Source organism: Oryzias latipes, chromosome 17, assembly GCF_053564925.1.
Source record: "Oryzias latipes strain Hd-rR chromosome 17, Olatipes_Hd-rR_3.1".
Taxonomy (NCBI): Eukaryota; Metazoa; Chordata; class Actinopteri; order Beloniformes; family Adrianichthyidae; genus Oryzias; species Oryzias latipes.
Window position 1 is genome coordinate 8,592,454 of NC_136253.1, and position 14,936 is coordinate 8,607,389.

Consider the following 14,936-nt stretch of genomic DNA (forward strand, 5'->3'; position numbering starts at 1 on the left):
AAAAGACACCTGTCAACAGAATCAGTCAGAGTCAAACTCTCCAACATCGAAAGACTAAAGAACTTTCAGTAGATTTAAGGGAGAAGACTGTAGACCTGCACCAGACCGGACTGGACTACAAAACCACAAGCAAGTAGATGGAGGTTACCATGACAACGGTTGGTGTCAACGTAGAAGAACATGACCATCAATCTACCTTTAGGCCTGGGGCCCCAAACCTGATCTGGCCTGGTGGGGTTTCCATGATCATGAGAACAGAGAGAAATGGTCCTAAAACCACATGGCAGGAGTTAGCTGATGATCTCACAGCAGCTGGAACCACAGCCACCAGGAAAACCATTGGTAATGCTTTACCCCACAATGGTTCCTGCAGAGCTCACAAAGCCCCCCTGCTGAAGAAAACACACGTGCAGACCCGCCTGAAGTTTCAACACCTTCATCATTTAGAGAGTGATTGGGAGAAACTGCTGTGGTTGGATGAGATCGACTTTGATCTCTTTGGCATCAACAGGAAACCAAGTGTTCAAAACCAAGGCTTCACTACAGAAGCCTTCAAACCAAAAGGATTCTTCCATCAAGCGGACAAAACCGGGCGCGTTGTCTTTGTGTGTGTCGTGTATGTGTGTGGGCGTGTGTTTGTGTGTGTATCGTGTGTGTGTGTAGGTGTGTGTGTGTGAATGTATCTGTCACTGAGTGTCTTTTGGAGTTGGTAAAATGAATAGTTTCGGGCGCTGCTGCAGCAAAAAGGTCGTGTCTGTGTTCTTTAGTTCTGTGTCAGTGTGGAACCTCTTTTCTTGTGGCTCCTGCTCAGAGTATTTGCATAAACCAGAATGCCACATTGTGTTTCTTCCATTTGCTAACAAACGCTCCAACAGTTGGTCTCTTCTCACCAAGCCCCTGCTGCCTGTAGAGTGGTTCATCCCAGGATTGTTTGTAAAGTATCTTGTCCCTGGTGTCCTCCGACAGCTCTTTGGTCTAGGTGGAGAGGTCACTTCCTGACTGTTTAGCAGGTAAGTGCCGGATGGTTGAAGAGTTTCTTACAGAAATAACTGGTCTGTGAGGAGCAGAATTCTAGTTTGTTTGTTGGAGCAAAATTTTTTTTGCTCCATTCATCAAATTTTGTTGAATCAAGCAACAGGGTTTTCTGGCTTCTTTTTACATTTTAAAAGTTCAAAGAAACCACGCAAAGAATACGTAAATCATTCAATTTCTTCACTTTGGCATTCAGAGCACTGAGCAGATATCCCATTGCGTCAGCACCATGGTCAGCACCACGGTTAGCTCCCTTGCAATGCTTTGCTTTCACTAAACAGATGGGTTCCCCTGTCTGCACCAGTTCTAAGTCAGCTGCTAGGCACCGGCCGAGGTACCCAGCCGCCTCTCTGCCCCCCTCCCCCCATTGGTCTAAACCCTCGATGGACATCTGCGCACATCGACAAATGACGAACGCAAGAAACACTTATCAATGACGTAGATCACACACGAATGACGAAAGACTGAAATGTTATCTGTGGAAAAGGTAGAGTGGCTGTGTGACACGGCCTTCAGGAGACATCAGAACCCGTTCTCCTTCAGGGCCTGTGGGCAGGAAGATTGTTTTGTGGGTTTGTGTCGAGTTACCCTTCAGACAGCATCTTCTTAATGCGCTCCTTCTCTGCAGACAAAGTTATGTCTGCACTCTGACTGCGAAACAGCTTATCATCTGGTCCATTCGCACACATCACGGGCGGAGACTGGAGTTCATCCGAGAGGTCCTGACAAAGACACGAGTAAACGTCTTCACAGCACAACATGCAGGCTTGCTTCTCCGTCAGTTTATCCTTAAGTGATTTTTCTTTTTATCCATTTTTGCTTTTGATCTCCCAACAGTCTGGTATTCAATGTAAAGTAAAGTATTAAAGACACTTGACTTACCTGTGAAAACTGCAGAGGAAGTGCATGAAAAAGAGTTTATATAAAGACACATGTTCTCATCCAACTCCATAAAGCAACATTTTTGCAAAAATTCCAAGACAACTTTGCAATAGTGTCAGTATAAACTGACCCAGTTTTCTTTCTGGTTTGTTGCATGTGAGCTTGGATTACTGCACTGAATCTGTTCAAATCTTGAAACTGGGATAGTTCTTTATACGTGAAATGGTTTCCAGCAGGAGGCCTGAGTGCAGCAGGGGACAGAGAATCTGCTGCTGCTGACAGACACAGGATAATTTTATCATCGTCCCAGTCTCCTTTACAAGACAAGTGACCAGGCTCCCGTTCCTTCAGCACCTCTTCCTTTCCTCTCATCCCTCCTCTGTCAAATCCAACCACTGAATCAGGGGTCCCCAAATCCAGGCCTGGAGGGCCGGTGTCCAACCTGTTTCCAACCAACCTGAAGCTCCTCATTGGCTAAACACACCTGATCCAGGTTAGCGGCAGCAGATAAGACATGATTTCTGGAAAACCAGCAGGACACCAGCCCTCCAGGCCTGGATTTAGGGACCCCTGACTTAGGTGATGCATGGTTACTAAAGTAACCGCAGGACAACGTCACATAAATCTGATGTCAGGTAAAGCACATCAAAATGTCATGAATTATGTTTTGTTGAACGTATTTATACCTGGTTATCTGTTCTGAAATGTAACTGAGTTTGAATACCGTCTATATAATCTGGGGACTTTCATTAAAGACTACGTCAGGGGAGGAGCAGACACAGGGAGAGGTCAGCTGACTTCCTCTGAGACATGAGCGGGGGGGGGGTTGCTGTGAGGATTCCCCCTTCCATAAATGACAGATTCAACGGTGGATTTGTTTGGAGCGAGCTCCCCGCCGTTTTTGGAGCAGTCTATGACGGTGAGAGGATGGACCCACTGGGGGACGGTCGTTCAAAGAACTGGGAGGCGTGGCACTCGCAGCGTAAAGATGCCCTTTGCAGTCTCCACGGAGGATGGTTTGCTGTGAGAAGTCATGCCAGAGACCCTGGATTTAACGCTGGCCAAATCTTCACTTGTATTTTCCTGGTCTACCAGAGTAAAGCGATGACTTCAGGAGGTTGTTTTTTTCACAGTGAGAACGTCTTTTGTGTTCACTTTTGTGCATTCATTCTTTAAAAAGTCGACTGGTGAGATGCTGTACACTGATAGCAGTTCACCGCATGACATGACCCTCAAACGTGACCCTCTTCAATGTTCTCTGCAGTTTTCGGAAGTGTGAGGCTCACCTGAGGGGCAGCAATGGTGAGGGCGCTGTTGGCTAAGTCCTTGTCCTGAGACTTCTCTCGAGCCAGCCTTGCAACATCTTTCACCTCCTTAAACTTTTCTGAAAACTTTAAAACAAACAAAAACCAAAAACTGTTTTAAAATGTGAGATGGGACCCCCAAATATTCCCAAGCAAGTTGATAGATGTCATCTCTCCAGTATGTCCTGGGTCGTCTCCAGTGGGACCGGTACAGCGACCGCATAAGGACGGACGCTGCTCCAATCCGCCTGTCAATCTCAAGCTCTGATTTTCCCCAAGATATTTAAACTCCTCCACCTGGGGTAGGAACACTCCACCTACTCAGAGATGGCAAACTACCTTTCTTCGTTGGAGAACCATGGCCTCAGATTTAGCGGTGCTGACCCTCATCTTCTTCACACTTGGCTGCAAACAGCCCCAAAGTAAGCTGGAGGTCCCAGTTCAATGAAGCCATTAGGACAATATCATTTGCAAAAAGCAGAGAGGAAATCTGGTGGTCCCCAAACCAGACCCCCTCCAACCTGGCTGCACCAAGAAATTCTGTCCATAAAAACTATGAACAGAACCAGTGATAAAGAACAGCCTTGCCGGAGTCCAACATGCACCTGGAACAGGTCTGACTTACTGCCGGCTATGCGAACCAAGCTCCTACTTCAGTCATACAGAGACCGGACAATCCTAAGTAAGGCTCCCCGGTAGTCCTTGTAGTTTACAGTGTACCCCCAAATTTTCATGGTTTCACGTAGTTTTTTTCAGACGCGTCACTCTTCTCAACTCAAAATGCCTTTTGCGTCCGAAGAAGGTGCTGCAGGGGAGGAGGGGGGTCCAGAAGAGGAACACGCCGAGTTGCCTGCTAAAGATTATTTCAAAGCTTTTTCCACAGGTTTCTGAATTGCTATAACCGAAGTTTGTGTCAATGCATGGAGAAATGGATCAGCTGACTCAGAAGCAGCCAGAAAATATCCTGAAACGCTGAAGAAGATGAACGTGGAGAATAATTATCATCTGGATGAGTGAATGATGGTTGAAACTGGCCTCTTCTGGAAGAAGATGACCTCTCTGATGAAGGAGGAAGAACGGGCTCCGGGTTTTACGGCACAGAGAGACTCTCCTCATGTGCGTTATGAAGTATGCTACGGTACAGTCCATTGATCTGAATTATAAACTCTTTACCGTGAGCAATGTTCGTTAATAAATGTTTTACAAACATCAGAAATTTTTTAAAAGGGTTTTTGATGAGGAAGGATCTGTGATTTACAGGTGTCTCTGGGGGAATACTGTAGTTCACTCTCCACATGCCCAGCCCATGACAGAACGCTTAGACCCCATCAGAAATTCATTGGACCCATTACCATCAGGTAGATGTTTGAGTTCCTCAGGAGACCGACAAAGACATGCAGTTATCTGCAATATGAAAGGATCTACAGAGCGTTCCAAATGATCCTGCAAATGACAGTTTTCTATGATTTTCTGATGTGCAAATGACAGCCTGCTAACCATTGGAGTAAATATTACATGTTAGTGAACAAACCTCCTAAAGAGAACAGTATTTTCTTCTGAACTAAAAACCTTCAAAGTCACTGATCCACTTTATTACAACAGATTTCCACAACATTTGACAGATTCTGAAGAACTGAAAATGGTCCTTTGTTGAACTTGCTGCTTTAGGAGGTCAGATTTACTGAAATCTAAAGCTTTTCCAATCAAAAACATCTTCATAGGTCAAGGTTTTCATACTAAAGCATTGAACTATTTCAGGATTTTCAGCAGAGATTCTTTTTCTTTCCATATTGGTTGAAATGTTGGTCTGCTAAATAATGTGGAACGTCCTTCTGTAATAGTTTTTCCTGAATTGAACTCACCTGGTAATCTAATGATCACAGGTGTGTGAGATTGATATCAGCGATCCAAAGAGGCCAGAGACCCAATATCCCCCATGAGTTTCATTGAAAAACAAAAAAAATTGATCTTGTGAGGTTTGTTCCCTTTAGTTTCCTTTGTTAGATAGTAGTTTATTTTCTTGCCTCAGACTCTGTTTTTTCAGGTGTGTGTTCCCCGTCCCACCTGGTTTCATTTGATAGTCTTCCTGTAAGTCATTTCATTCTGTGTTTTTTAATGTCTGGTTTAAGTTCAGCTTTGCCAACCTTTGTGCTGTTCCTTCTGCTCGTGATGTTGTTTTCTTTAAATTTATTTATCGAGGTTTGAAATTTCAATCTCTTGCATTTTGGATCCTACACTCCAACACTTTCTTTTTTATTTTTTTATTTATGTTTTTTGACAGGGAATATCAACTTTTACATCATTGTTACATTGTTTCCAAGTTACACATGATTTTACATCATATATATTTTCAGTCAGTAAATCAGAATGCGTGTTTTTGATCATTTTGTACTCTTCCCCTCTTTTTTATATGAACAGAAGAAAAACAGAACAGCTGTCAATCACACTCCTAAGACAAATCAATAAAATAAACCCACATTATCTGTTATCTTGTAATAGAGAAGTATTTTATTGTTGGAATTAAAGAAGGTCTGGTCTAAGAGGTCCAATATATTTGACCCATTTTGCCCACCATCTCAAACCTTTATCTGTTTGCATCTTTATTGCAAAAGTTAGTCTTTCCATAACATAAATGTAGGTTGTGTGTAACATATATGTATTGTTTTATACCAATCATCTAATGTTGGAGCATCTGGTTTTAACCACTTTCTTGTCAAGGCCTTCTTCCCCCCCACCAGCAATATTCTCATTAAATATTGGTCTGCTGCAGTCTGCATGTGTTGTGTTACTGTTCCTCCAACACTTTCTGACAACACAAGCAACCCCTCAAACTCCATGTAACAAAGGTCAGAAGAGCCAACTCTGAGCCCTCCATGGGCAAAATTATCACTGTCAGGGTTTTGGATAAGGACCCCAAGAAAATGAACAGGCTAAATCACGAAAAGGTTCATTTTGGGACTCAGGACAGGAAAAAGGAGCCTCTGCGAGCAACACAAGTCAGCCAGACCACAGTGTCCCGGCCTTATGGGGCCGATTATCACCTCATCTTTACGGCAGGAAAACGGTCGGCTTCACTGACTTCTGACATGCATAGAAGAGACTTCCCCTCTGCTCCTCGTCCCATTCCTTCTGCCACTGAATGTGTTCTTTGCATATACTAAAGCATTCATGTGTACCCAAAGGTACAGTATTAGCACATCAACACTATCTTTGGAAAGGGACTGCTTGGCCAAAGCATCCGCATTCTCATTCCCTCAATCCCAACATGCTGGAACCCAGACAAACAAAACGCTGCACGCCAAACTCTCCACCTCGTAAAGACACCGCAAAAGTCTCAAAATCAGGATGGGACGGGCCTCTGATATCCTGTGACAAATGGCCAACAATGCAGAAGATGAGTCAGAGCATACCATTCCATATGCAGGGGTATGGCCTTTCACCCAGTTCAAAGCCCATAATGTAGCCAAGAGAGAAAACACAGAGTTTGTCAATATGACACATCCATCAAAAACACCCCAAACTCAGCGTTTTGTGACCCACTCTCCTTTATCCCATCAGTAAACATTTTTACTGACTCCCCTTGTTCACTAAGACACAACACCAACTGCTGGCAGGCAATCCATTTATCCATTCAAGCAGATTCCCATCTGGTTCTGGTAGGCACCACGGGGCCCTGGAGGCCACACCAACCCTATCAGACTCTCTCTTTACTCCCATTGGTTCCAAGAATTGCATAATGCGTGTCAAACATTTTTTTATGGATCCCCCCTAACTCCCAGCAGTCAACAAGACGTTTCACAGCCAAATCACCACTGTATCCCGCCACCTAGCCCAGTAATGTACACCCAGTTTCAAATGTCACAGTTGCCATGTCACAGTTGCCATGGTGACTCTTCCATCTCAAAGCTGGAATCCACAGCAGATTCTTAAAGCTTTTGCTTAAATTCTGTCCAAAGTCTAAGTTCTAACAGGGTACAGTTAATTCATTTTGTTGTGAAAGAATTGAGTGTGATGTCACAGGTGTGTGAATGTGTGCATTTATGTGTGAATCAAAGCACTTTGGACCTTTGAAGAATGTAGAAAAGCGCTTTATAAGTATACCCCATTTACCATTAACCCTTTACCATTTACCATTCCTTCTTGAGACTTTTAAACAAAACTGATAGGATATTTATTGAAGGATGGGTGCTTGGTTAGCAAATTGCAATAATGTTAAACAAAGGTCAAGTATAAAAAAAGGACATATCACCCGGCCCCAGTTCAATGACCTGTGGGGAAAGATTTTAATTGATTCTTCTTCTTCTTCTCTTTTAGGCTCTTGCCTTCAGGGGTCGCATGAGCCAATCAGCTTCCTCCATCTAACTGAATGAAGGTTAGTTTGGAGCAGAAGGGATTCGATGCACATTTACATCAATTGGCATCAAGGGGTTAAAGTGATACCGTGCCTTCAGCTGAGTTCAGGTGAAACTTACCTGATGCAGCTGCTGCTCTGTGGCAAAACCCAGACCATAGACAGTGTTGGCCCTGCTGTCTGCCCACTGACCAAACTTCTGTGATGTCTTTGTGAATGTCATGCTGGGGGTGAGAGTGCAGTTGATGATGGCCTACAATACAGAGGGGACAAAATTAGACATGAAAAACAAAGATCAAACCATTTATTTCACTGAATTGATGTCAAAGAAGCGGTCCTCTAAGATAAAACCACATAAGACATGAGACATTTTTCCTGTCTAGCAGCTGAGCAAACAAAGAAGAGCTCTTGACCGTCATGTCATGTTCCTGCATGCATGCCAATGTTTGTGCAAAGGTAAGGGGTCACCTGTGTTCAGGCGAGTGTCTGTGTTGAACTGTGGACGATGTAGAAAGTAAAAGACCTCGAGGCTCAGATTTAATTTCCCCCACCGCTCATAGGGATCCCTGTTACAGCCCAGGGCAGTACGTCTGTGTTCCCAGTGCCGGTCATTTTTCTCTTTCCCAGATGCTTGGAAACCAGAAGAAGGCAATATAAGTCCACCCGAGGGTCTTTTCAGTCCGTCTCTCTCCCTCTGGTCTGGTCCAGGCCTTTGCCTCAACTCTGTTCAGGTAATCAGGCCTCCCATTCCCTCCCTGCATGCACTCTTCAGACCAGGGGTGTCAAACTCATTTTGGTTTGGGGGCCACATTTTGATCTTAAGTGGGCCGGACCGTAACATAAAAGCAAAATAACCTACGGTCAGCTGGTTATCTGTAGCTTTGTTTTTGTGCTTTTCTCAGTTGGAAAAAATGCCTCAACCAACATAGTAGCCTAATCATTCATTCATTCATTCATTCATTCATTCATTCATTCATTCATTCATTCATTCATTCATTCATTCATTCATTCATTCATTCATTCATTCATTCATTCATCCATCTTCTATTCCATTGTATTCTCTTTCGTGGTCACGGGGCTACTGGAGCCTATCCTAAATACTCGTGGGTGAAGGCAGGAGACATCCTGGACAGGTCGCCAGTCTGTCCAGGGTCACAATCACACACACATACATATTCACACCTAGGGACAATTTCGAGGAGTGCTTCTTAATTATTTTTTGCCAGGCCCCCCCTAGGAAAAAGAAAAAGCCCCCCCCCCCACACACACACACACATACTCGCACGTTGACAATATATTAGGTTAGTATATATAAACATTGTATAATTATACCTAAAATTGTATTTTTTAACATTAACAAAAGAAAAAAGCAATATAAATCCACTTTCAACAAACATTAACTTTATTTAGCCACAGAAACCCTGTTATAGTCCAAAACAGAAAAGAAGCTTAAAGTGCCTGAAATAAAAAAAAAATCCGTCAGTCCTTATTTAAACTAGAAACATTTTGACCAACTGAACCATTTGATGCTGAGAAAAATAATTCAATCAATAAATATTATTAAATGTAAATTGATCTGAAACAAAGTGCAGCTGTTTTCCTGCATTACCTGCTGTCTTTATGTCAAATACTGACACCAACTAAACGACAGGCAGACAAAGAAGACATTGATGGAAAATAAAAACATGTCATCAAAATGTCTACAATAGTTAATAAAGAATGACATGATTAGCATGAGCTGAGGCATCTAAAGGCACGCCATGATCCTGGTGTTGCGCAATAGGCGGCTCTCCGCGTGCAACCTGGCAGCCTGAGCCCACTAGCCCTCCCCCTTCATTCTAGCCGTGTGTGACAGGAGACAGGAGCAGCTGCAGGGACGGCAGTTCACAGTTTCAGGCTGTTACAAACTCTGTGATAGAACAGATAATAGGAAACCATGAATGACGCAGATTTGTTTCCGAGCACTGAGCCGCTGTCACCACCGCCCCCACGTTAAATTTGCGCCCCGGACAATTGCCCGTATTACCTATGCCTGAAACCGCCACTATTGCGCGCCCCCCCTGGCATCGCATCGCACTCCCCTACTATTTGAGAAGCACTGATTTAGAGTAACCAATTAACCTAGAAGAGTCTGCACTGTCATCCGCTTCCTCTTAGGAGCTAGCAGTGGTCGGCTAAACTCTTTCATTTTTTATTCATTATTCTTTTATTCTATTTTATCCCTTTCGGGGTCACTGGGCTGCTGGAGCCTATCCCTTCTGCATGTGGGTGAAAGCAGGGGACATCCTGGACAGGTCGCCATTCTGTCCAGGGCCACAATCACACACACATACACACTCACACCTAGGGACCATTTAGAGTAACCAATGAACCTATGAAGCATTTTTTTGGACGATGGGAGAAAGTCGGAGAAAACCCACACATGCACAGGGAGAACATGCAAACTCTACACAGAAAGATCCCCCATTGGTGTTCTGGTTCAGGTCCCCAAGCCACTTGAGCCAGGGGCCTTCTTGCGCAAACCACTGTGCCGCAGTCCAGCCCCATAGTAGCCTAATCATGTATTATTACACATTCATTCACAGAGGCCAATGGATCTCAAATAAAATGCATTTCACTTAAAAAAAATTATAATATTGGTTTATTTAATTTTATACAGACTGAATACTTTCATCTGACACTGAAGCAATCCCGATAAGAAACTCAAGAGGGGCTACGTAAAAACATGAAACACCTGCATAGAATGTAAATGTGCAAATCAATAAAAAAATTACACTAAATGAAACTTGCAAACATTTGTGAAGATAAGAATTTAGAGTTAACCTCCTTTCTCTTCCCCCTTCCACTTCCCCCTACCATCATTATCAGGATTCTAATCTTTGTGCAGAAACACATTTACTGTCATTCAAGTATGCAAAACACAATGAAATGTCCAAGAGTCTTTTCCTGGTTTCTGCCTGAATTTTGTGGCAACACCTGCATTATTCCTGATCTTTGATGGGGCGCCATCAGTGAACAAAATTACTTCATGTCACCAGTTCACTCCAACATCGTCCACCACAGTAACTAGAGAGCTGATTATGTCATCAGCTGTTGTTGTGTCCATCAACTCCAGAAACTCCGCTGTGACGTCTCTTTAACACCTCTAATAAACATGTACAGCTTTATACATCTGTGATGGCAGTGCTTTCATCAATAGCGACTGAAAATACAATAAATGGCTGGATTCCTTCATTTGGAGCCCAAGTCTCCTTAGGGATGTATTTGTAATTGTAATCCTTGACAGACTCATGTTGGCAAAGGTCAACTGCTTTTTGGGAACAAGACTTCTGCAGCCTTCAGCATTTTTCCACAAGTTCACCATCTGAAAATGGTTTAGATGTTTGCTCCAACTTGTCTGCAGTAAGGTGTCTGTCACTGCTTCATCACTGACGGCACGGCTGCAGGAAATGCAGACGGTTGTTTTATCAGTCCAACCAATAGTTGGTAAAACCTCTCTTTTCTTAACTGCAAATGGTGAAGCTTTTCTTTATGGTGAGTGTCATGGTGGTTCTTAAATGTGTTATTCTTTGAGCGCTGTGACCTGTTGATGACATACCAAGCATGCAGATTTTACATTCAGCTCCATGACCATATAAACTTCTGTCCATTTTCCTGGAAAGCTCAGCACTTCATTTCAGCCTTTTTTTCTCTTTGACAACATTTTGGTCATTAGGGGGTCACTACTGATCATTCTAATAGCAATGTAATATCGGTGAGGCTCACGGAGCACCAAACTGCATCTCACCCCGACCCAAAAATGTTAGGTTTGACTTTTGTCACATGAACAGATAAGCTGTTTTGCCTGTTTTGCTTTTCCTTTGCTTCCCCTTGTGGCAGAATTGCACATATCGGTTATATTTTTAAAAGAATATAACTTGCGACAGGAATGAACTAAAACATGCTTTATATTTAAACATCCTTTTAATTTTTACTCTTCATGAGTGGGCCGGATTAAACCATCTGGTGGGCCGTATGTTTGACACCCTGCTTCACGTGGTTCTCTTGGTTTACTTTATTCCTCATCTGCAAGTGTACACCCACGCACCACCACACCTTCACACTGACATCTGTTTGAGCAGTTTTGTGCGTGCAGTGACTTCTGTTCAGGTAGACCCAGTGCCTTATGAGTTTATAATTGCTGCGTGTTTTGATAGCATCTTGTAATGTCTTTGGCTGCCTTTTGTGCGTTGGAGTGACGTGTTTTAGGAGCTGGACTGTGGATTTTTGTTGGCATTTGTGGAATTGTGTAGTAATTGCCACTGTCATTGTGTGTGAGTTTTGGCGTTGTTCCCTGGTAGGCGTGGCAGCATGCACCAATGGGGAGCTCGCTGCTGTTTTGTTGTTTGGTTTGGAGGTACAGCAAGGGGAGCTTCCTTCTTGCTTTCCCTAACCTTGGCTTTGGGGCACTTCCACCCCTGTCTCCGACACGGCTTAGGTGCACTTTGATGGTGTCAGGGCGTTGGCCAGTTTGTCTAGTTGCTTTTCTGGGCCATGAGGCACATGAATCTACCTCTATGTCCTCCAAGGACTAGGGCTGAGCTAGCTAGTTTTAGGTTAGGCTGTTAGTAGGACACAGCTGTTGCTACGATGCACGCATTGCATCATGGTTACTTAAATGCCTTTGGCAGACGGATTGGTGGATGATTTCATTGAGTTGCTTTCAGTAAACACTCGGATATGTGCACAAAATAACTGTTTGATTGCAAAGTATTATCATGTTGACATTTAAACTTATTCTTCTCCAAGAGTTCTGGTACATTGCCTGTCCGTCCTGGGGGAGAATCCTTCCTTCATGTGGACATCCCTGAGGTTTCTTCTTTTTTCCCGGAGTTTTTCCTTAGGACGGTCTAAGGCAGGGGTCGGGAACCTTTCTGGCCAAGAGAGCCATAAACGCCACATATTTTTAAAAGTAATTTCGAAAGAGCCATACATTTATGTAGTGTCCCTTTCCCACACTGAGGCACGGAGACTTAACCTCTCTTATGGTTCTTTATTCTGGTTACTGTAAACCGCAACAAACTCTGTACAATTAATTCAGCAACTCCTCAATCTCTCCCGCCGAGACGAGAGCGCTTCTCCCAACTTTATATTCCCTCACTGCCATAACAGCCCTCCCATTTACCTTATTCGGTCCATAGCTGAACCCCATTGGTCCAAACTCCCCAACGACAGGCTGAGCGACAGAACTGAGGGCCAATCAGATCTCTGTTTGATGCGTTCAATGAACTCCAGAATTTAGAACGCGAACCCAACAGCCACCCAGTTAAACTCAGTCCACTACAATATGTTTAAAACTAAATATACAAGTGAACGTGTGCATTTGATGTAATTTCAACACTTTTATACTACAATAAGTCTGTGGATTCTTTTGAATAACATTGTTATGCTGTTGCTAATAATTGATGAGTATTTCTTAGCATGAATGTGACTTCTGGTGTTGCATGGTGGTTTTGCTGATGGTCTTATCCGGTCGATACGTGGTGAGTTTCAGCTTCATCAGGCGTTTAGACTTTCATCCGTTAAACGTGATCATAGGTTGGTCTGAATGTTCTTTAGATGTGAGAAAGACTGCTCACATGCATACGTGGAGCCAAACACACACTCATGCTGCAGTGAGTGACGGGTTGTTATGTTTTAAGTTATGACAATATGCCCACTACCCCCCTCCCCCCTTTCTTCCTCACACATCCCGTCCCTGCAACTGCGCGCTCTTTCTCAGAGACGGTAGCGTGCAGGTGCAGGCACGGCAATTCACAGGTTTCCGGCTGGTACAAACTCTGTGAAATAATATGTAATAGTAAACTGATGAATGAAAAAAGATTTTATAATTAAAGATTTGTCTGCGAGCCAGATATGACCATCAAAAGAGCCATATATGGCTCGCGAACCATAGGTTCCCGACCCCTGGTCTAAAGGCAAGGACGCCCAGTTTAGTTTAGTTTAGGAATCAGCTGCTGTATTTTATGACTGCTTTTATGTTTTGTACAATCAGTGAAGCCCTTTGTTGGCGTCTCGTCCAGCATTCGCGGATTTGGATGGTTCAGGACGTCCAAAAAATAAAATGTGCAAAAGGGAGAGATGTCAAAGACGACCTGTTAGGCTTTGTGGCTGTCCGCTCTCTGTCTGTTTTACAGCAGGCAGCTTTTTATATTGTCCAGCAAAGCAGCATGTAAGCGTGTAAAAAACGTCCTTAGACTTTCTATCTGTGCATGAAATATATTTTTGTGCCACTCAAGGATCCAAGTCTAGTCTGCAATGAGCAGGTCTCTGTTCCATCAACACTCCAGCTCAGAAACACAGACCAGCAATCACAGACAGACCTGCTGCTGGCCTCAGCACATCTCATCTGATACACTGGATTCCCTGTTCAACACAATATTCATGTGTATATATATGGAGTCAAGTCAATCCATCATCAAAAGAGCACAGAAAATATAATGGAACCCCTGTTCATCTTTTCATGGCCCCCATGGCTAACTGCATGACTTGGGGGGCCAGGGCCCTTGGGTACTGTCACTCCTTGTCTGTTTGCTGTGGAAGCTGGGGGTTGGAGTCTTTTGGGGCTGTGGAGGGGTTGGGGGTCAGGGCTTTCTGGGGGCTGTCACTCAGGAGGTCTGGTTTACTGCCGGGATGGGTGGGTGGGGGTGTTGTGGGATCTTCTGAGGTTTAGTGTTGGGGGATGTGGGTAGGGCGGTGGGGCAGGCCCTGGCCTGGCTGGGGGGTTAGTATTTTCTAATGCAGGGAAGGGGCAGGGAAGGGAACTGGAAGCTGTAAGTGAACTGCCCTCCTGCCTTTCAGAACAAAGCAATGGTCTTTTGGCAAAGGGGGGTCAACAGCCAATTTACCTTGGGAGTTGGGCTATTTGGCAGTGACCCCTCCCTCATTGGTCAACCAAAAGGCTGTGCGGCCCTCTACTTTCAGGTTTTAATCACCCGTTAGCCATGTAGGGTCCTTGGTGGGGGGGGTGCATTACCACCACTGCCAACAGGAGGCGTCCTCACAGCCCGCTACCCGCCAGTTAAAAGTTCACCTGGAATAAGGTTGAAGTTGATTCAATTCAATTCCATATTATTGATAAGCCCACTATTACAACACAGTCATCTCAAAGGTGTGGAGGTGAACAGGGGTTCCATTATATTTTCTGTGCTTTATTGATGATGGATTGACTTGACTCCATATATATACACATGAATATTGTGTTGAACAGGGAATCCAGTGTATCAGATGAGATGTGCTGAGGTCAGCAGCAGGTCTGTCTGTGATTGCTGGTCTGTGTTTCTGAGCTGGAGTGTTGATGGAACAGAGACCTGCTCATTGCAGACTAG

The 14,936-nt window shown here is 44.0% G+C and overlaps 1 protein-coding gene across 2 annotated transcripts in view; it reads right to left on the reverse strand.

The window, feature by feature from the left end:
• Nucleotides 1-14,936, reverse strand: part of LOC101161005 (homer protein homolog 3) — a 29,031-nt gene that overhangs the window by 10,647 nt on the left and 3,448 nt on the right. For both annotated transcript variants that reach the window (XM_078934353.1, XM_020710794.3), the window contains exons 4-6: nucleotides 7,691-7,822; nucleotides 3,201-3,305; nucleotides 1,621-1,754 (exon numbers count right to left, since the gene is read on the reverse strand). In XM_078934353.1, the coding sequence (XP_078790479.1) occupies nucleotides 1,621-1,754; nucleotides 3,201-3,305; nucleotides 7,691-7,822 (371 nt within the window). The remainder of the gene's footprint in view (nucleotides 1-1,620; nucleotides 1,755-3,200; nucleotides 3,306-7,690; nucleotides 7,823-14,936) is intronic.